Source organism: Orbicella faveolata, unplaced genomic scaffold, assembly GCF_042242905.1.
Source record: "Orbicella faveolata isolate gen_17 unplaced genomic scaffold, um_ofav_v1 contig_47, whole genome shotgun sequence".
NCBI lineage: Eukaryota > Metazoa > Cnidaria > Anthozoa > Scleractinia > Merulinidae > Orbicella > Orbicella faveolata.
The window spans coordinates 17,475,573-17,497,500 of NW_028301577.1; the positions used below are offsets into that span (position 1 = coordinate 17,475,573).

At 40.9% G+C, this 21,928-nt stretch overlaps 2 protein-coding genes, 1 long non-coding RNA gene and 1 pseudogene across 3 annotated transcripts in view; 2 read left to right on the top strand and 2 right to left on the bottom strand.

The window, feature by feature from the left end:
- Positions 1-2,989: 2,989 nt before the first annotated feature.
- LOC110066038 (uncharacterized) lies at positions 2,990-13,989 on the top strand (annotated as a pseudogene).
- A 244-nt stretch (positions 13,990-14,233) lies between these two features.
- LOC110066021 (trafficking protein particle complex subunit 11-like) overlaps positions 14,234-21,928 on the bottom strand; it is a 36,805-nt gene continuing 29,110 nt past the window's right edge. Inside the window, exons 29-36 of the mRNA XM_089279295.1 lie at positions 21,763-21,828; positions 19,869-19,976; positions 18,324-18,375; positions 17,858-17,969; positions 16,730-16,821; positions 16,408-16,541; positions 16,163-16,330; positions 14,234-15,066 (exon numbers count right to left, since the gene is read on the bottom strand). Coding sequence (XP_089135421.1) covers positions 15,040-15,066; positions 16,163-16,330; positions 16,408-16,541; positions 16,730-16,821; positions 17,858-17,969; positions 18,324-18,375; positions 19,869-19,976; positions 21,763-21,828 — 759 coding nt within the window. The 3' untranslated portion in view covers positions 14,234-15,039. The remainder of the gene's footprint in view (positions 15,067-16,162; positions 16,331-16,407; positions 16,542-16,729; positions 16,822-17,857; positions 17,970-18,323; positions 18,376-19,868; positions 19,977-21,762; positions 21,829-21,928) is intronic.
- LOC149097419 (uncharacterized) lies at positions 18,674-19,861 on the bottom strand. Its single transcript, XM_089279296.1, has one exon. It carries the CDS (start codon positions 19,814-19,816, stop codon positions 18,836-18,838), a length of 981 nt encoding a protein of 326 aa, XP_089135422.1. The 5' UTR covers positions 19,817-19,861; the 3' UTR covers positions 18,674-18,835.
- LOC149097420 (uncharacterized) lies at positions 20,488-21,252 on the top strand. Its single transcript, XR_016204110.1, has 2 exons — positions 20,488-21,027; positions 21,120-21,252. It is a non-coding gene; the product is annotated as an uncharacterized LOC149097420 (long non-coding RNA).

Genomic DNA, 21,928 nt, shown 5'->3' on the forward strand with positions numbered 1-21,928 from the left:
GGTAACCCTGTGATAGACTAGCATCCTATCGAGGAGGTAGTAGAAATACTCCTAGTCGGTTCATGGTGCAGAAACCGAGATAAGCCTGGCCTGATGAGCCACTTGGCTCTATGCAGACTTTATCTTTTACTTAGGGACAAGGTACTGCATCAAGTGGGGGGAGGGACAACGGAGTCAGAACCTCCCACTTCCCATACCCTGTTCTCCCACTTCCCATACCTCTATCTCTTGACTCCCAACCTTGTTCATCCTGCTCCTGTCCCCTGTAAATTAAGAGACTCAAAACACATCCTAGTCATTCAGCTGCACAGTCCTCAGGCATTTCCTTTTCCTTTTTTCCTTCGTTTTCAGCCTTGCTACTCTTACCCGTCTTTCAAGTGAATGACCTATGACGTAACCACTGTCAAAGGGTTTCATTTTGAGCCTCATTTTGAGCCCAAGGGTGAATTTTTCTTTGCCCGTCAGCCTAGAAGTCTCTAAAGACACTAAATGAAAGTCAAGTAACATTTTCAGTTCTTGTTTTTGAAAGTATTTGAAGCCTTAATGAATGACAAAAATTAGCATTTTGCATTTCTCTCCGGATTCCTACCCCCTATTCTCCCGGGCTCCCACCCCCTGCCTCTCCCCACCATCAACAGATGGCTGAATGTTCAGGAGAGGAGTTGCCATATGGAGAGCATTGGTCAGTGTTCTCTCAGTTGGTGTTTTTACAGCATTGATGTTGTGGAAATCATCCATGGACAGTATCTAAAAGGATTTTTGCTGAGCCAAAATAGAAAAAAATGTACAATAGAAGAAGTTTTCTATTGGGAAATCCAGATACTAGTAATATGTAAACAAATATTAATGTTACAAAGTTATAGAGTCTCAGGCTCTAAGGTAATGTGGTCAGAAATTATCTGGGTGGCCTTATAATCAGAAGATTGTTGTCTGAATACAGGGGGGATAGCCTATTTATAACTAAAAATGAAATTCATTTATTGAGTTTTAACTGAAAGTTGTTATTACCCAGATTTTATGGTAATTTTATTGTCTTGTATGCATGTATTTTTAATTACACTCTTAACAGCTTTGTATTCCATGTCTTCTGCCATCTAAAGATAATCAGATGTCATGTACTTCTTGTGTTTTTTTTAATAGCTAAATAGCTTTTTTTCTAAACTCTAACAGCTATGCAACTAGTTTAAAATAATTTTCACACTTTAGAGGCGCTAAAAGCAAAATACAGAACTGCAACAATTCGAAATTATGACAAGAAACAAAGAAACAATAATAAACATGAAAATTTAAAATTTTATTTTCGCCAGCCTCAAGCTCCCTGAAGTACAGTATAATTAAAATTGGATATTTTATGAGAAAACATACCTCGGTGAATTCTTCCTCGAGTTGAGGCCAGATTTTGAACCCTTTTGGGTACTCAGTTCTACACTTGTTACACCAACGTGTCCAAGATTTATACGAAGCACTGCTTCGATTTCGGCCAACTTGGTCTATAATTCGGTGATGCCGAGTGAGGACAGGATGACCGTGATTACTTACGTGAGCGCCCCCAATCGAACAAGAGGACGAACACGAGCATGTCTTCCCGACGATTTTGATCGAAATGCCGTTGACATACCGATTCATACGGTTCAAGCCCATCAATTGAACAAACTTGAGAAGTTGATGTCCTCAGAACACCGTTACAGCAACACAAAAGCTGCCTAGTTTTCGCCTTAGCGCACATCGTAACGTAAATTGCCACTGGCTCGCCGCTTGCGAGCATGAACTCTCACGAAACAACAACAATTTCACACCGTGTGCAAGTTCAGTTTGGCTTTGGCACAATATATAATATTAACCGAGAACTATCCAACAAATGAGCGGAGTTTAAAAGCTAAGTTTACAGTGTGCGCTCTAAGTTTTGTATCTTTTTCACTGTCGACAAGACTCGCTGCGATAACAATGTAAAAGTTGCAGGTATTTTGTAGATTTGTTAAGGTGTACCGCTGACCAGCAAAATACTGTATCGCGCCCCAAAAAACGTATTTCCGCGGTGTCGCTCAGGAAGGAACGAGTGAGGAGTTGGGCGTGGCTATTCATAGGCTACATTCGGGCGGGGTCTGGTCATGGTTGTTTCGAATTTTCGGTATTTTTTTGTCTAGAGAGAAAATAAGGTATGTGAATGGGAAACTTTATTAATCAATTTTATTCAGTTCGATAAATCGCCCTTCGTTCGCTCATGAAAGGCAGAAAGCAGGGCAGAGGGGTCGGTCCAATGTTCTCTCTCTCTTCTTTTACGCGTCTGGCTCCACGAACGGAACTGCCTCTTGCTGCCTTTTACGATTCTACTTCTAGAATTCCGCACGTAATGATAGGCATATCTGTTACACGATATGATCTTCAAGCAACTTCGCAACACCAACAAAGTTTAGACTGAAATGTCGCAGGATTGTGAAGGAGGGTTTCATAAAATTTCGTGTTAAAAATCGTCTCAAGTAAACCTGATTCGTAACCTCGCCTTCAACTCGCCTTTTACTCGAGGCTATGTCACACTTGGTGCCAGAGCACTGGTGCCTGGGCACTGGCAGAAAATAGTGTTGCGTTCAGTCACTGGTACTCCAAAGACTCAAGTACCCGAGAGACCTTTTACCCGGACACGGGCACTGCGCCGAATTCTGGTGTGAATACTCGAAAAAAAGTCGTGTTCACATTACTGCCCAGCAAGAATCGTACTCTTGCACCGCTCTGAGGCACCAAGTGTAAACATAACCACAGAAGACAAAGTTCTATATGATCCCCTGCGCGCGCTTGTCCACCGCGTGCCTCTACGTAAACCATATGACTTCATAATTGTGTTGCAAGATTCACACAACCACGCTACAAAATGATTTAACTGTTTGCAATTTAGGTAACAACGCTGCTTTCGAGAGGCCATCGGCAGCCGGTGGCAACTTTACCCTTTGCGTTAATGGAACAAAAGTTACGAGAGTTTCGCGATTGAGTTATTATGAGAAGTAGTTGCCTTGGGAAACTGGTATTAAATCTATTAATCACTGGGTGTGCCATTTTGTGCTGTTCAGGTGGGTGTTTGATGTTAATTTCGCTTCCTGTAATAAAATATTAGTTAAGTTATTTGTAACAAGATGCTGTAATTATAAGAAAACATGATATTTTTTATCTACAATGATCCGTTGGTCGGATCCGTTATGGTTAAAATACTTACAAGGTGCTTCATTTTTGTTCTTGTTGATTGCTTTTAAAAAGTCGTTACTTTACTATAAGCTTGTGTAAGCTGGGATAAACCAAAGGAGAACTAACATGGGCCCTTTTCTTCCGGGGAATCCCTCTCAAATTATTTTTTAAAACTTCAGTGAACACATGATTGCTTTTAATTTCGAGGGGGAAAAAAATAGATTTAGCTAATTAGAGTACTTACTCAAATTTAGATATACCTTAAAAGTTTCAGTTGAGATCAGAAAAATCAAGCAAAAATCGAAAATATAACAAAAGCAAACTAACCTTAAGTAAAAAAAAAACAAAAACAAAAACAAACAAACAAACAAACAAATCGCTGATTCAGTAAGTCGTGGCTAAATCAATTACCATTTAACAGTTAGATTAAGTTGATAGTTGATGACGCCACAGGCCAAAATAACTATCATTTCATAGAAATTGAGAGCAAGGGCTTTGAAATATTAATAGCATAATGTACGCTATTCATCGTTTCCAGTGGGGCAAAAATTACCGTTTACTTTTTATTTCAATGCTTTAATGCTTTAATAAAAAAAAAAAAAAAATACTCCTAAAAACGTAAGAACTATGCTAGGGGGACTAATTAAAAGTTCACAGCTTCTTCCATCGTCCGGCTTGTATCATATTAGACGGTGTGAAACAGCCGGAAAAACAGACTCACTGATCACAGCTAGACGATAGTGAGGGTTGATACATTATGCCGGCATAACGTCTGGCATAATAGTATAGACGAAGCATAATGCCATCATAATTGTACCATTTTGCCAACGTAATAGTGCCATTTTGCGATAAAGCACGCGCAAATATCTTTTGTTTTATTTTCTTGGACTAATTTAGGCACTAGCGTCCAAATTGTTAAATTGCAATGCAAGCCATTTTAAAGTTCTAAGACGTTTTCATTTGCTACCAAGTATAGTTAATTTGTCACAAATTAATCTCTTGTAAGTTACAAGAGATTAACTTACCAACTAACCAACTTTACTCACTTGTTATCCTATTGGGTAAATGATCGCAGTGTGTTACTGACTAGTTTCTGAATATTGCATTTATTTATGGGAGTATATCATAAGTTGTTTCCACTTTTGTGTTAATAATAGTATAATGAGAATTAAGTTTGTTTCGAGTGAGGGACGGGGTGGGGAAACAATTTCGGTATAATAGCGAAGATAATAGCGGAAGTCGAGCAAATTGGGGGGGGGGGGGGGGGAGGGAAGGACGCCAAATATATCATTTTAATGAAGTGCCAAAATGTTTAGCCCTGTTAATTGGGGACACTGGAATATGCAAAGAAATATTGTAAAACATAATGCTCGATTTTAGGAGCCACAATGTGTCAAGTCCTAGAAGAGAGATTCCACACTTCAAGTAAATTAAGCTGTGATTGGATGACAGGACCTGACATTTGAACTCATCTCAATTTCAGTTTGTACCAGAGCCTCTTTAACGTATGTTGATGACACTGTGATCGTCTACGAGCTCAATGAAGGAGAAAACATGACGATAGAATGCACAACTAACGAGCCAGCTTATTACACGGCTTTGTCTTTTCATCACGAGCCGATCCCTCTATTTTATCTGGCACCGAATGGAAAGAAACTCATAAAAATAGGACAGGCTTTCACCGTCACTAACGTAACACAACTGGATGCTGGCGACTACGGTTGTATAGCTATGGATAAAAATCTTCAAAACAGCACAATTTTGAAGGCAGAACTCATCTTGCCGCGTAAGTATTGCCGAAATAGTTTTTACCACACAAGTTGTTGTCCCACAACAGTAGTGCCAACTGCATCGAAATCTGATAAGTAAGAACAACTCATTGTGATTCTACATAATCTGTATTGCAAGTAATCAAATAACGATGAGTGGATAACCGAAGAAAAGCGAACAAAGTACGAACGTCCCCGATCTCTGAAATGACCGCCATGTTGTGACGTAACATAATTTAAAATTTGATAACGATATTGGACTGGTAATAACCGGCATGTAAAATTTGTAAAGGATCTGAGTCGATGGTAATCATCAAACATCAGTTTAACCTTGCGAAAATTGTCTTCCGTTCACAGCTAGGTGTTTTTATGCCCCCAGCAAATAAAAACTGCCACGATTAATTATGCAGTTTGGTTTAAATCAGCATTAAATGTACTTGCAAACTTGTCTCCGCTTTTTTCAGCCAAACCAAAGCCTTTGGGTGATAATGCAGCACAAAAGAATAAACCTGTGGTAGAAACAGCATCCATGAAACTGTCCGGAAGTAAGCCTTACCTTTATTTCAAAGTCAAGTCTCCTCTACGCATCTCAATGACTGCCAAGAAACCATTCAATCTCAGCGTGTCTGTTAAAGGGCTACAACCAATCAAAATACAGTGGCATAAAGATTTGCACGAGCTGGTGATTGGCAGCAGGTACAAGACATTTGACAATGACAGGCGTTTGCTAGTCGAATCGCCCTTTACTGAGGAAGACTCGGGCACCTATAGAGCTTCAGCGTGCAACACCAAGGGCTGTGAAGTGAGAGGTGTTCAAGTCTTGTTTTACAGTAAGTACACTAAGTCACTAACATTAAAACATGGGCAAAAAGACCCCAGTAGTTAAATTTCACGAATATTGATTTTGATTCGGATATTGATTCAAGTCAGCTAAAAAGTGTTATGGTAGATCAAGAGAGACTGAAGAGTAAGAAATTTAATCTCCCGTATATGCCTCAGTCTCAAGGTAATTACTCTCAAGTTATTTTAAGATATCGTACCAGTTTTCAGCAGATAACTGATTAGCACGCGCGTTGCGTGAGATTTTAAGTGGAAGATGAAAATCCCCGTAAGGCCGCTTGGGCTGTCCAAGTGAGCACAATCTATGTCACAGAATTGGCTATTTCTAGGGCCCTCCTGGCATTTCCAAAACCTTGAGGAGGATTGATTACCTTTGACAAGGCGCTCAACCTTTACATAAGAATGCTTCTCTCTACCCAGAAGTAAAAACTGCCACTGGAGAATTGTCGGGGCGACCTATCGAATTGCTGGGGATTACCTAGCTTCCTTTCTTACTAAACCTGTCTGTCTCCCTTTCTTAATTTATTTTAAACGTCAAGCGTGAACACGCAGGCATTAAATCAGTGTGAACATGCAGGCGTTGAATCTCGTTGATCACACTAGCTATGCTTTCGTTGTAACTAAACCCAGTGTGATCAATCAGAGTTATTTGTGTATCTGTTATGACAAGTGAATCCTCTTTACATACCAAGCGCAACCCGAACCAATAGGCCTTTTGTACGATCCGGTAACATGGTACAAAATCACACACGCTGGTGCGCAAGTTGCGCAGTGGGACTTCCAAAACAAAGGCAGGTCCAGGTGGACTGGTACGAGTTGCATTGTTTTGGAAGTCCCACTGTGCAACTTGGGCACCAGCATGTGTGATTTTGTACCATGTGACCGGATCGTGCAAAGGGCCTATTGAACCAAGAATTGGTTTTTAATAGGCGCGCTTTTCTATTACTTAATTTATTGTCTTTTTTTGTTAACAGAGATGCCGAATAAAACATTCATAAAACAAGGCCAGGACGACGAGCAAGGTACGCACGTACATTTTAAGGCAAAACCTTCTCTGGGCTTCTAACGACGAATAACAGGAGTGGAGTTAGGCTTTTCAAGAAATCTTCCTTCCTCAGTTTAGTTTCATAAAACTTCTTGATATAAAAGCAAAAATCATCTTGCTGTCGAAGGAACAGAACACGAAGCGAGAGTCTGCCGGGTGTGGAAAGGGAGGGGAGGGAGAGGCAATTCCGTTTTGACCTCGCAGTCAGAAAGATACTAGAAACTTGTCAGATTTTGAGAAATATGCCTGTCTAAATATTTACTAACGCTTATTAGTAAGGCCAGCTTTCAAATGGCCTGTGAACAGGCTCCGGCTAAAAGGGTCTGACCGCGAATGGAAGGCCCGAGAAGAAACTGGTGGAGAGTGAAGCGGCCCTTCGTTTCTCCCATACTCGACTAAAGAGCCTGTTCGCAGGCTAGCTTTCAAACAACTACAGGTGTTCAGTTAGTTGAGGCGCAGCGCGAGAAAAGGTGAGCGAAAAAATATATAGGGGAGAAGTGCGGCGAGAGAAAGCGAAAGAACGCCTTTGGGCAAACTTACCAAAAGGTCCTTCCTTCCTTTGAAACAAAGAAAGTCGTGAGACCGAAAGAGAACGGCAAACGTACAAATGACACGAACCGCAGGAGTCGTGTGAGCCCGTCAATCCCATTTTACACTGACCACCGCCATATCGCATTTCTCATCTGCGTCACTAACGCTCGAGTGTTGACAAAACTTGTCAAAATTGACCAATCAGAGGGTATCCTAGATTGTGGTATACCGGAATGACCTTTTGTTAAGTTTGCCCACAGGCGTTCTTTCGCTTTCTCTCGCCGCGCTTCTCCCCTACTTTTTCGCTTGCCGTTTTTCGCGTTGCGCCCCAACTAACTGAACGCCTGGAAGAGGTTAAAATAAATACAAAACGAAAAAATGAGGTGCTTTTTCTAGATGAAGGTGAAGGATTTATTGGTGACTGGGTAAAGGAGTATGGCATTTTAGGAATTCCTTTAGGCCTCGCTATCATCCTTATTATCGCCATTGTCAGTATTACAGGATCCAAGAAAAAAAAGTGAGTACAAATAAGTAACAATCAACTGAATAAGCTTCATATATTGAGGAACTGTTTCCCTGTGAGGTTCTGTCCACCTAACGTGGAGATTTGTTCATGTGACCTATAAGCAGTACAACTTGATTATAACCTAGGGGTTGTTTTAGTTGATCGACGATACAGATAGCCTACAGAACATGCGGTTTTGCGGATCGAACTCTCGGTAGAGCGAAGCGCGAAAAAATAAATCATTTTTCAAATCTCAGTCGGCCAATGCTCGAAACCTTGACTTCCTTGTCGATGTTGAAGTAAAAAAGTTCACAAATTTTGACTTGAGAGTAAATATAGGAAATTTCGAGCTTTTCTCGTTATGAACGCTCGACTTAACAGGTTTCTTGCTTCCCGTTAGCGTATTCTTCGATTCCAGCCGGATTTCAGTTGACACTTTCCTGTCTTTCGCAGCTCGCTCGTCAACTATCACGCATAGAAATTGAGATCGAATGATCCAGTTTTGAGTATTAATCTACTAGTCGTTCAAAACTTTATCTAAATCCCCTTCACAGACATTTCGAAAACGCAAAGAATCGAAGCGACCGTCTCTTTGTTAACCGCACACTGCTAAGCTACTCACTATAGATAGTGGGTAGCGTAACCAATAAGAGAGCGGCATTCGTGATAGAACGCTAGTAGATTTATACTAAGAGGCCATAAAGCCGAAAAACTTGTTTAAAACTTCACGCTTTATCCGGCTTTAACGACATCCCAATTGTGATCGTACAAAAACTGTTCATTCAAGAATTTTAAGGTTTAAATGGCTGATAATAGACGATAGTTCAGCCAATCAGATTGCAGCGCTTCCGTTAGTCTTCTAGCAGAATTAAACTAAGAAAATTTACAACCACTTTCTTTCAGAAGAGAAACGATTCTGGATGATTTAATGTACGAACTGCAAGATATAGAAATACAAAAACACAGAGGGTGAGTGATATACCTAATAATAACTTACACACTACACCTGCAAGTGCACAGTGTAAGGCAATTGCCATTTGAAGTTCCTAAGTTGTCTTCCCATATTTCAGAATAAGTTATTGCTGTTCTGTGGTTGGGGTGGGAAGGCTAAAAATAATAGGAAGTTTTGTGGCTGTCATAAGTTTTGATGGACTACTCCCAATACTTCTCGTGGATTCGCCGAGTCCCGCGCGAACGGGCAATCTTGTTCTCAAAGCCCGCGCGTTTTCCCTCAACGATGACCGAACGTGCGACCAATCTTGTCGTCTAACCTCGTCTCGTTTCCCACTCAATCTCGTTCCCCGAACACCCAACACTCCGGACAAAATCTAAAACCGCAACCAGAAAATCCTGGTTCCAGTTTGATTGTGCGCATGCTCTGCATGGCGAGAAAGAGTTAAGCGCAAAGCTTACAAACATACGCATTTGTAGTCCACTGAACTCCTGATGTTTTGTTCATCTTAGCGAGGGACGAACGGCCTCGTTATGGAGTTGGCATTCAGAAGCCGAATCAAGTCCTGATGAGATGCCGGATTATGACAGAATGAAATCCAAGAAACAGTCCAGGCGGCATCCTTCAAAGGACACAGAGCGTGAAGAATGTAAGCACTTAGGTTATGACTTAAAAAACATGTTGAATGTGGTTACCAAGATATTTATATACTGATTAAGTTAATCAATTTATAGTGCGGTTTTCAGTTGACGTAAAACCAAAAGCAAACCAATCATTCACCAATAAGACTACTCAGCCAAACTCAAACCGTAGTAAAACCAAAACCAAAACCAAAGTAATTGCCTGCTTACTTTCGATACTCAGTTGAAAACCGCTCTAACGCACGTCAAGTCATTCAGTTCTGAGTCACGTTCTGAGGTTTTTTTAAGACTGTTTAAGGCAAGAGGCTCGCTGTAGTTTTGTTAGCTTCCGGTGTGGGTTTAAAATATAGAAAAATTCCTTCTGAGGCCAATGTTCGTTTTTTGCTCAACTGTACTACAAGATCATGCATGATCATCGTTTGTGACTGGTTTATTACTCAAGCAACAGAGGGTACTGTGGCAAAGATCGTGGTATTCTCTTGTTTTGAAACCAGGTTGCCTCTAGCTCTGGGAAATTTGGCTCGTCGAGACCAGGAATGTGTTTGAATAACCAGAAGAACAAGAAGAAGACATCGCCTCTTCTGTCCATATGCGACGCACCTAAAATCACTTCAAAAATAAAAAGTAAACATAAAAATGTGTAAAAACTGTACACCGCGGTAGCTCGAAAGATATTTCGTTCTTCGAGCCTCGTTAGTCGTCCGCCATATTGAAAATGGCGAACGACTAACGAAGTTGCCTTGGCATGTTGACTAGCATCCTACCCACGGGGAGAAGAGGTACAATGTAATAACTGAGGAGTAGGGTGAGACCAGGTTGAGCTAAAACTCGGCGAGCGCAGCGCACACAGGGCGGATCTCCCGGCCAAGAGCCACTTGATTCCTCCAATCAACTGGATAAAAACGTTTGATGTTTTCAGTCTTAATTTTCTAATTTCCAGGGTAAATAATATCACCGTAAATGAAAACGAACTTTTTCTATTAGTTTTTGAGATGGACGACTCCGAAGCAGAGTATGAAGGAACAGACCATTATGGACAACAACAATACTACAGCGACGAAGAAACTTTTTATGATACAGGAGATCCTGGAAAAAACCGTTTCCTACATGAAACAGACAGCAGGGACGGAGTAAACTACAGCACAGAGGAAGACAGACGACATCAGATCAGGTACAGCTATGATGAGACAAACTTCAACACCGGAGCCGATGACGTGAATATATACGGATCACAAGAACGCCATGACCATGATGAGAATCACTTCAAGACCGAAGATTCACATCACGGCGATACAACGCGCAGTAAAGGTAATGCCTGCCGACACTTCAGTCTCTTTTTTTCCCTAGCGTGCGAAGCAAATAAGAAGAAGAACGATCGAGCGTTGATCGAGCAGCGACTGGCGAGAAGCGCGGTTCCGGTCCATTCGCTCCTCGTATCTTTCCTTCCTTTGAATGATTGAAGCTTTACCAATCGCGCGGAAGATTTCAGGAACAAAAGGCGACACCTCAAAGTCGAAGATTTATCTCCAACTGAAAGCAGATAAAAGTAAGTTACCTGGCACTGCGAATTTTATTCGACGCTTGAAACCAAACTTACTAAGCTCCCAGAATATTTCACTGGCCTGCCGACGCAGCATAAATCAAGCCAATTTGAATTACTTTGCCAAGTAGTCTCCTATATAATTACAATTCTTCAGGCTGTATTGCACCCTATAAAAACTGCACTATATTAAAAAGAGTCAAAAAAATTCACATGGTGCACTTTTCTTTAGATTCTGATGCCCCCATCACCGGTGAAGAAGAAACCCTACAAAGCATGTTATCGTCATTCTTCGGTTACATGAAATATCAAGCTAAACGAATAGAAGACTTTGTTTCACACACTGAACAACCATCACCACCACCACCCACACAAGACACGGACACCCAAGTCACACAAAACACGGTCGTCAAGGAAAGCCAAGTCATGCAGCAAACGGCCGTGAAGGACACCCAAGTTACACAAGACAAGGCCGTCAATTTGCCCCAAGTCATGTCGGACATGGTTGTTCAGGACACCGAAGTCACAAAAGACACGGTCGCTGAGGACACCAAAGTCACACAAGGTACGATTGCTAAGGAGACCGAAGTCACACAAGGCACGGTCGCTGAGGACACCAAAGTCACACAAGGCACGATTGCTAAGGAGACTGAAGTTACACAAGGCACGGTCGCTAAGGGCACCGAAGTCACAAAAGGCACGGTCGCTGAGGACACCAAAGTCACACAAGGCATGATCGCTAAGGAGACCGAAGTCACACAAGGCACAGTTGCAAAGGACACCAAAGTCACACTAGGTACAGTCGCAAAGGACACCGAAGTCACACAAGGTACGGTCGCAAAAGACACCAAAGTCCCACAAGGCAAGGTTGCCAAGGAGACCGAAGTCACACAAGGCACAGTTGCAAAGGACACCAAAGTCACACAAGGTACAGTCGCAAAGGACACCAAAGTCACACAAGGTACGGTCGCAAAGGACACCAAAGTCCCACAAGGCAAGGTTGCCAAGGAGACCGAAGTCACACAAGGCATGGTTGCAAAGGACACCGAAGTCACCCAAGGCACGGTCATTAAGGACATCAAAGTCACACAAGACACGGTCGCAAAGGACACCAAAGTCACACAAGGCACGGTTGCAAAGGACACCAAAGTCACACAAGGTACGGTCGCTAAGGAGACCGAAGTCACACAAGGCACGGTTGCAAAGGACACCAAAGTCACACAAGGCACGGTCGCAAAGGATAGCAAAGTCACACAAGGCACGGTTGCAAAGGATACCAAAGTCACACAAGGTGCGGTCACTAAGGAGAACGAAGTCGCACAAGTTACGGTCACTAAGGAGACTGAAGTCACACAAGGCACAGTTGCAAAGGATACCAAAGTCACACAAGGTACGGTCACTAAAGAGAACGAAGTCACACAAGGCATGCCATTAGTGAAACCCATGAATACGATTTTTTCCCCGTCCTGATATTTCAAAGTTTGACTGAATGGTTGTCCGTAATGCTTGTATTTTGTGTTGTTAACTTTGATTCAGTGAACGATATCAAAGTCGTGACTATCTCCCACTGGGGCAGAGAGACCTAAATAAATAAAAACATACATACATATATCTTAGGAACATCAATTATATCACAAGACTGAGATGCAAAAAAAATAAATAAATAAATAAAATAAGTAACTGATTTATATGTTTGCCATGTGGGAGTACAAGGAGGACATTGGGTGATTGATCTCATTTTTAAAAGTTAATAAAAGATGTCGTGGCTCTGATGTTAGACTGAAGGCTATTCCACAAATGTGCCCTACTGTAGCAGAAACTACACTAAAAACGGGGCTTTGGCAAAGCTAATTTGTTTTCAATATTTCTAAGTCCATAGTCAGTGTTGAAGGGTTTAAACAGGCCTTTCAGGTACTCCGGAGTTTGATCATTCATAGGTTTAAACATTAATTTCAATTTTTGCTTTTTTCTTCTTATCCCATCCAGGCTTACTGCGGAGGGCGGTAGCGCATGGTAATCAGACCTTACAGTCTTGAGAACACTAATGCTTTCCCAAGAGGCCTCTAACTACAAACAGATTATTGGGTTGCCTCTTGTGACATTAAGAATAGTTTTGAATAGTAATAAGGTGATTCAAGCAAGATTTCCAAATTACCACCACTGAGAATTTTAACACACGCTTGAAACCAAATTTCCTAAGTTCCCTGAGTATTTCACTGACCCGCTGGCAAAGCATAATGCTATGTTAATACGACAATAAAGGTTTTTGTACATCAGCTTCACAAGGTGATTACACATACTTTATATTAACGCTTAATTTGTACACTTTTATTTAGATTCTGATGCTTGCATCACCAATGAAGAACCCCAAGAAAGTTTGTTTTCGTCAATTTTTGGTTACATGAAACATCAAGTTCATCGAATAGAAAACATTGTTTCACCCACTGAACAACCACCACCACCCACACGAGATTCGGACACCCGAGTCACACAAGACACGGTCGTCAAAGAAACCCAAGTCACGCAGTGCACGGCAGCAGAGGACACTCAAGTCACACAAGACAAGGTTGCTAAAGGCACCGAAGTCAAACCGAGCACGGTCGCTAAAGACACTGAAGTCACACAGGGCACGGTCACTAAAGACACCGAAGGCACACAAAGCCCGGTCACTAAGGAGACGAAAGTCACACAAGGTACGGTCACTAAGGACACTGAAGTCAGACAAGAAACCGTCGCTAAGAAGATCACAGTCACACGAGGCATGGTTGCTAGGGACACCAAAGTCACACAAGACAAGGTCGCTAAGGCGACTGTAGTCACACAAGGCATGGTCGGTAAGGTAATCAAAGTCACAGAAGGTCTCGTTGCTAAGGACACCGAAGTCACACAAGGTCAGGCCGCTAATGAGACTGAAGTCACACAAGACGCGGTCGTTAGTGAAACCCAAGGATACGATTTTTTTACCTGTACTGATATTTCAGAGTTTGACTGAATGGTTGTACATAGTGCTTGCAATTTCTGTTGTTAACTTTGATCTCCCACTGGAGCCGGCAGAGAGAGACCTTACAATCATGAATACACTCTTGCTTTCCCAAGAGGCCTGTAACTAGGAACCGATTGTCGTGTTGTCTCTTGTGTCATTAAGAATAGTTTTGAATAGTAATAAAGGATGATCCAAGCGTATTTATTATAATCACCCGACTAGATGTCTCTTAAAATTGAACATTAGGTATAACTGACACATAAACAAGGTGTTCTTTATTTTCGGAAATTGAAATATTTGACATTAACAAACTTCTCCGCGAATCGAATTTCTTTGAAGTCCATTCAGTTCCCGTATTACAAGCGTAGTGATAACCTTTGTCATCTAAATGTTGTTTTTTTTTTTTGTACGTACATGTACTCACCATATACAATATTACATTTCTTCGAGTTCTTTTTCGAGTTTGCCTCATACACTACACAACAAAAACGTCTAAAACTTGACGCAAAGCCGCCATGAGTTCATTTGGTCTCTCGTAACTTCTCCTGCAGGCTAAGGCTACCTACAACACCGCGCTTCAAGGCACAACCGCTAATGCAGTACCCTTGTCCCAGTCGACGCGTAACCATGGGAGATCTGGGCACGAGATTAAATAATTGCAGATAATATCAATCATGTACAGTCGTCTCAACAACCCATACACGATACCACTGCAATCTTTTGCAAGTACACTCTTGTACGGTTGAAACTTCTGTGCGTCCCAGCTAGGTCATATCAAACAGGAGATTACCGTTCATACGGCCAGAAGCAGTCCACTTGTACATCCTACAAATTCTTCTTGTCAGGGAACTGCCGGATAATCCCTGACGCGGACCTTGACTTCTGGTTTATTAACAACATTCCTTGAATTACACCTGTCGACTCTGGCTTCCAGTATCTTGTTCACTAACGTAAATGTCCAAGAACTTCCAGTACTTCTACCTATCGCTTGCTCTGTAACATTTGCAACTTTACCCGCCTGATGTAAGCTTCCATCTTTTCACAAGAGATTGAGATCTTTCAGAAGCCTATTTCCCGTCCTCTTGGCTATGTAGAAAGGTAAAAGAACAAGAACGCTTCTTCAGATGGTACTAACACCAAAAATCAACCTATTATAACGATTATTTCTACTCTATCTGCAAAGGCACCAACAATACATCAGCTTCGAAGTGAAACAAATCATTTTCGAACATTACAAACAACTCATACCCAGGAAAACACAAGCGATGAACTTTCCTGGACTAAACACAGGGTCAAAAATACGAAAATTAGAGCAATCACTCAGTTACCTTTGAAAGTTTCATTCTCAAAATAGACTTCGTGGAAGAAGAGGTTTGCTATAATTTCACAATAAAACATTGCGAAAAATTGTTGAGAACCTTAACACCATCTGGTTAAAAGTTTAAAACCGTAAAAATAAATTATTAGCCCGACATTTGCACTAACGAATTAGCAAGCACAAATATTCAGCAATCGGGAGGATCTAGAGGAACATGGTCAGCCGTAGTCTGCTTTAGAGGATAAACAATTCTCTGTCTTGAAAAAGTGCTGATCAAAGTTTAATTGCCAAATTTTTTGAGATGATCTTCATTAAGGAGTTGAACACTGTGTTAAACGCTCAAAGACTCTATTTACACCAAACGTTTTACTTGACTCTGCGTGCTAATATCTGATTGCATCATCACCACATTTTTATCATACTAGTTCGTGTCTCTTAGGAATTCTTTTACATTTATATTCGAAACCAATTTTATTCACCGTTGACTTTATAATAGGGACCTTACGCAAAACACGACGGCAACGGCAACGAGAAAGTCACCAAACAAAAAGTTTAATGAGTAGAACAATGGCTGTGCACGTGCGTTATAATTCTTGGTGCATTTCTTTGCCGTCCTCTGCAAATCAACAACGACAAACACACTGAACAGATCTACATAAATGCGAAATTGCAAAGTAAAAGATAAACATACTCTTTAATACGTCGTCCTCGCCGTCGCCGTGACGTTAAGTAAACGTCCACACGTCGTCACAAAATTTTTCCTTTTTGAAACTTTTAACCAGATAGTTTTGGGTTTCTCAACATTTTATTCGTAATGTTTCATAGCTAAATTATATTTCATAAACGAAAAGAAGGATTCCTTACCTTAATGAATACATTGGTTGGAACCATCTTCTGCGCATGCTCATCCCAGCTAATCTGAAAGCGAGGCAGGTTGAAATGCAGCTTGGGAAGGGTTACAAAGCCAGCGCAAAGAGGATACAGACTAAACTTGAGCCTGTGGTCACCAGTGGGCAGCAGGCGGAACTGAATCTAAGGAAGATGCAGATTATTAACCTTTTTCGTGTACGCGGCATATTTTATAAGTAGGATAACCAAGACGATCTAACCTGTTTGTGACCTGAATACATGAAGGCGTCACTTGGCTCCACTGTGACCTCGACCTCCTGAACCTGAAGAGTTCTATTTCGGACGAGATAGCTTACGGATAGAGGAGTCTGAACACAGCCATACGCGGGTAAATCTGAAACCAAGACATATATTAAAACACACATTTGGCTCACGACACTTCTTCCCGCGCTTGAACCACCACGTTTTTAGCGACAATAGGGTCTCAACTCGAGCAATTGATTGGTTAATTTAATTGCTTCACGCCTTATTTGAATATCTCTGAACCTCGATCATAATTGGAAATTCGCGTCCAAGTCGTACCTGTGTGGATAGAAAATGGCACGCTTTCCACTGTGACTGACGGAAAGGTAAGTTCTGTGATCACAACAGGAAATCCATCATCCGCAGACGTTCTGAAAAGAAATCCTGATTTTAATACCAGTGATAAAAACAAATAGTATAAATCTACTAGCTTTCTATCACGAATGCCGTTTTCTTATTGGCCACGTTACTCACGGTCTAAGTAACAATACAGCAACTTTATTAATGTGTCAATCTACTGACTGGCTACAAGAAATCTAATAATAGCTTAGGGAAACCTACGACTGTATTGAAAATTGAATAAATAGATTAATTAGAATTTCGCTGAAAAATATTTACGACATTGAGTAGAAATATGTATTACAATATCTTGTAGATAGTGAGTAGCGTAGCAGAGTGCAGTTGTTAACAAAATGACGGCCGCTTCTTTGCGTTTTCGAGGTGTCTATGAAGAGGATTTAGAGAAAGTTCTGAAGGACTAGTAGATTTATACTCCAACAATTAGATTAGGAGCTCGAGATTTCTATCGCGTGAGAAAAACAGCAGCTAGAAATCTATCTTAACGAACTGAGAAGAGCACAGTTTCAGCTGACCAAGGAGGTTCAAGTGAAACGAGATGAAATCAAACTCTGCTACCAAATGTTAGCGTATTTGATTGAACTAAAGCTTGCTTCTGCTTTTACTACAATTCTTACTTCATCTATAAAACACTTGCGTGTTTTGCGTGTTTGATTAGGGAGTTTAAGAAAACCACAACAGCATCGGCAACGGGAACGTCGCTAAACAAAAGATTTAATGAGCAGAACAATGGCTGTGCACGTGCGTTATAATTCTTGGTACATTTCTTTGCCGTCCTCTGCAAAACAACAACGTGAAATGACCAAATTCTGCGTTGTCTATAGAACGTTAACCACGAAGGCTAAGTTTTAGATGTCTATTTCAAAGTTGTCGCTGTGTCCCAGATTTAGTTTCGTGATAGTTTTGATACTGATAAACAAGCTAAATGACTTTAGAGTACCGCAAGGTTGGTAGGTAAAGTATAACCTCATATTTTAATCAACGTTGTCCTCACCGTCGCCGTCGTGGTTACTTAAACCTCCTATTTACACAGCTGCAAGCGCAACTTACCGCCTCCATTGGAGAGCGAGGCTACCAATGTTCACGACTTTCATTTTACTGACCCCCTCCCTGACAGCCAAGCAATAGCACTCTGATGCACTCTCACCCTGTTGCAAGGAGACTAAGACCAAGACACGTGACGTTAGAAACAACACGAACAAAAAACCTTGCAGTATAGCCTTGACAAATATCGGTCAATGTACAACTACTTTTGCTCCTGAACTAAGCCAGCCCGCAGTTTTTTTCGGACGGTCACTACGCAACATGACGTAGCATTATGACGTCAAGTTGTCGTGGCATCGCGAGTACTCGGTTGTGATTGGTTGGTAAAAAACGCAAATTTCTCGTGTGTACTTACCAGGATTTTTACGGAGTTTTAGTATTTGACAGAAAAACCAAATGGAAACCACAATAATTAGATGTTACTGTGTAGTAGGCAAGTGTTAATTTCAAGTAAGCAAAAACAGGATCCTACTTCCTTGTAGCTGGGATCCCATCTCTTCGCCAACGATATTAACTTCTGGAGACTGAAAAACAAACAAATCACAGACACGAATATTACAACAATTTCCATGAAATATAATGCTGGAGCTAAATAATAATAATAAGATTATAATAATAATAATAATAATAATTTTATTCAATAAAATATTGTGACAAAAACTAGAGCTGAGCTTTACAAAATGCTATAATATTTACATAATTTGATGTCTGTTAAACCTGTAAAACATGTTTCCGTATCTAATCATGATATCATGGTTACTACAACTAATACTAATACTACTATCATCATCATAACATTAATTAACATATTCCATACAAATTGGTATATACAAGGTAAAAGTAAGTAAAAGAAATAACCTATTAAAACCTATTTCAACAGTGTTTACATAATGGCTCCCTCCCGGGTTTCAACGTCAATATCGGTATATTACAAGGTAAAAGTAAATAAAAGAAATAAACTATTAAAACCTATTTCAACAGTATTTACATAATGGCTCCCTCCTGGGTTTCGACGTCAATATCAATGTTCTTAAAGTCACAAAAGGCTTTCCTTCTAGCTCTTGAACCTCTTAGGCAGATTAGTGCGGATCTTAGTAAAGCGAAGGATGTCCTTGCTCTTATCCAGGAGATTGTTTTAGCATAATGTTCTCCTTTCTTGATGGAGATCAGCTGCGCCAGTCTGGAATGGTATTGCAAGCACTCGTTTCCCATGCCGCCTGTTGACGTGAAAATAAGGGGTGTAAAAGTTCCTTGTTCGATATCCAAAACCCTCCTCGCGTAAAGGCGCTTCTTCTCGTTCTCATGATTGCGGTATATCCGTTGGAGCTCTAGGTCCCTATACGAATCAGCATTAGGGTGACAAACCCTCACGTCAAAGAATGCTGATCGTTGGTTCTCCCAGAACCCGCGCGCATGAATATCTAATCTCGCATCTGGAGCTCGATTAGAACCTCTTCCCAGCTGTTCACTCGAGATGTCTTGCAGGACAGGCTCAATCTCGACACCGGTACAAACCATATTCAGGAGTTCGGCTTCTAAGTCCCTCAGCTCATTGTGACGTTGGGTAACGAACCCACCTCTCTTGCATATCATTGCGTGGTCCACTGTAAAAGCATCAGCGCATACACAGGTGGAGGGGATATCATCAACCGGCCAATCGTAGCGCAGTTTGATTGCATCGCGGAACTCTCTCTTATTTAGATTGAAACCCATTTCACGAAGGGGGAGTACCGTCAGCCAAACAGATGACCCTTTTTCAGCAGCAATAATAATAATAATAATAATAATAATAATAATAATAATAATAATAGTAATAACATCAAAAATTTTTATAGCGCGACTTTCCATGAAATGATCAAGTACGCCTTTCATCGTAAAAAAGAGGCTAATGTTGAAATATCTAGAATACCTCCTCTTCAAAATGTTTGCGTACAAGGTGTTTCTTAACATGCACATCAAACACATCTCAATAACGAGAGACCGCCAATATCACGACAACAAGCTCATATTACATTACCATATTAAGGATGGTAGTAACCATGGTAACAGGCCACGGTGAAGTGCATTTAATCCCAGCCAATAAGAGAAATGGTTCCTCTTCAAATACTTGGTCCAGCCTTTCCAGCTAGGAAACAAACGCAAAAACGTTATTCAAGGAAAAACAATTTATAGGGGTACTTGTTTGAATGGGAATTGATCGACTTCGGAAAAAACCCTACCCAGAAGGAACTTAACTTTAATAAGGCCCTCCAAACTGAGCTAATTTAATAAGGCCTTAGAAGCAATACCTCATTCATTGTTAGCATTATTCACTGGCCCCGTAATTAGAATTCACGGAGTTTTAGCAAATTACTATGGCGACACCACCGAGAACGTCACCAAACAAACGGATCAATGAGTAGAAGTACTATTTCCAAAACGAGAGCGAGTGTTTCATCGGGGTATCCAAACACCGAGAAACAAATGAAAGCACGAGGCCCTAGGCCGAGTGTTTTTATTGTTTCGAGGTGTTTGGATACCCCGATGAAACACGAAGCACGAGTTTTGGAAATAACTTCTCATGATCACTCTTAAAGAAATAATAAACAAAGACTTCCAATTAGAATTGTTTGCTGTCTAACATTCCTCCCTCGATAATTTCAATATCAATGATATTTTTTACCGGCGTAATTAATTTGCATTTATGGTGCGATTTAATTTATTCTGAGATGTGAAAGTTGCTGGGGTTGCCAGCATTTACAAGTTGTCGTTCAGTCAGAATGTATATCGCAAGAAAGTCGTTCGAGAGATTTCGGTAGCCGAAAAGTGTGGAGGATGAGAAGAAAAGTGTTGATAATGCAGTACCGAAATCAACAGCTTATAAAGCCAAATTGTCGTGTAAGGTTTTCGAGGAATGGAAACCGCATCGATTAGTGAAGTCCTGTACTTTGGAACCCGGCGGTCTTTTTACCACGAAAGACTTCGAAGAAAGTGTAAACTTTGGAAACGGCCATTACAGATATGCCTGCATGCAGTCTCAACTACTGGCTGTCGAAGTTCGTTCAAGAAGTAAACAATTCTTCTGGGGAACGTTATCCTTCCCGTTAGTTGTACTCGATTATTTGCGGACTGAAGCGCCACCTTTCTGATGTAAATGGAAGTGCTGCATTGAACCCTTTGGACATGTCCGACCGAAGGTAAGTTACATTTTTTGGGGATAAAATTTGGTTCGCGTAAACTACTTGTGTGCATTGTTTTTAATACTACTTTTTTTCTTTCGCTTTCTTAGGTTTGTGACATTTCGGCGTGTTTTGGATGCAGAAATGAAAGAAGCAACGCGAATGGGTGTGACTTTGAAAACAAAAGGAGACACATTGTAAAAGGTTACTTCTGAGTAATAAATATTCATTGATTTTGTGCAAGTTGTCATTGTGCATATTTTAGTGGTATATACCACTCTCACTGGAGAGTGGTATACTGTTTTTCATTGGGTATCCAAACACATGCACGTGATGTGGTATACATCTTGTGGTTGGTAGTTGACCTTATGAATTATTAATGAGTTTGAGAACAATAGTTCTGCACGTGCGTTTGGAATCTTGGTACATTTCTTAGCCGTCTTCTGCACAACAACAACGTGAAATGACCAAGTTCTGCGTATTTAGGAGAACGCGAACGGCAGTGGTTAATTTTTCGTGTCTTCGTTTGGAATTGAACGCTGTCATTGCATATTTTGCCTGAGCAAGGTTTTAGACCGATAGGCGCACTGAAAAGATCTACAGAGTCGCGACATTCGAAGGTAAAACATAAATCCATTTTTTACAAGGCGTCGTCCTCGGCGTCGCCGTCGTCATTGCTAAAACTACTGACTTAATAAGAACCATTGGGCCGGTCCGTTCTCGAAGACAAAATATACCTGAGTAAATACTTACCTTAAGGTTTGTTAAGGAAAGAGATATTTCAAATGGCATCACAGTCTTGATAACAACACTGTCCTCCTATGGCAAATGTAAACAAAGTCAGCAGTGAGAAAGACAAGTATCAGCCTGCAACCATTGATCACGTCATCCAATAAACGAAAACATGTAGTAGATACAA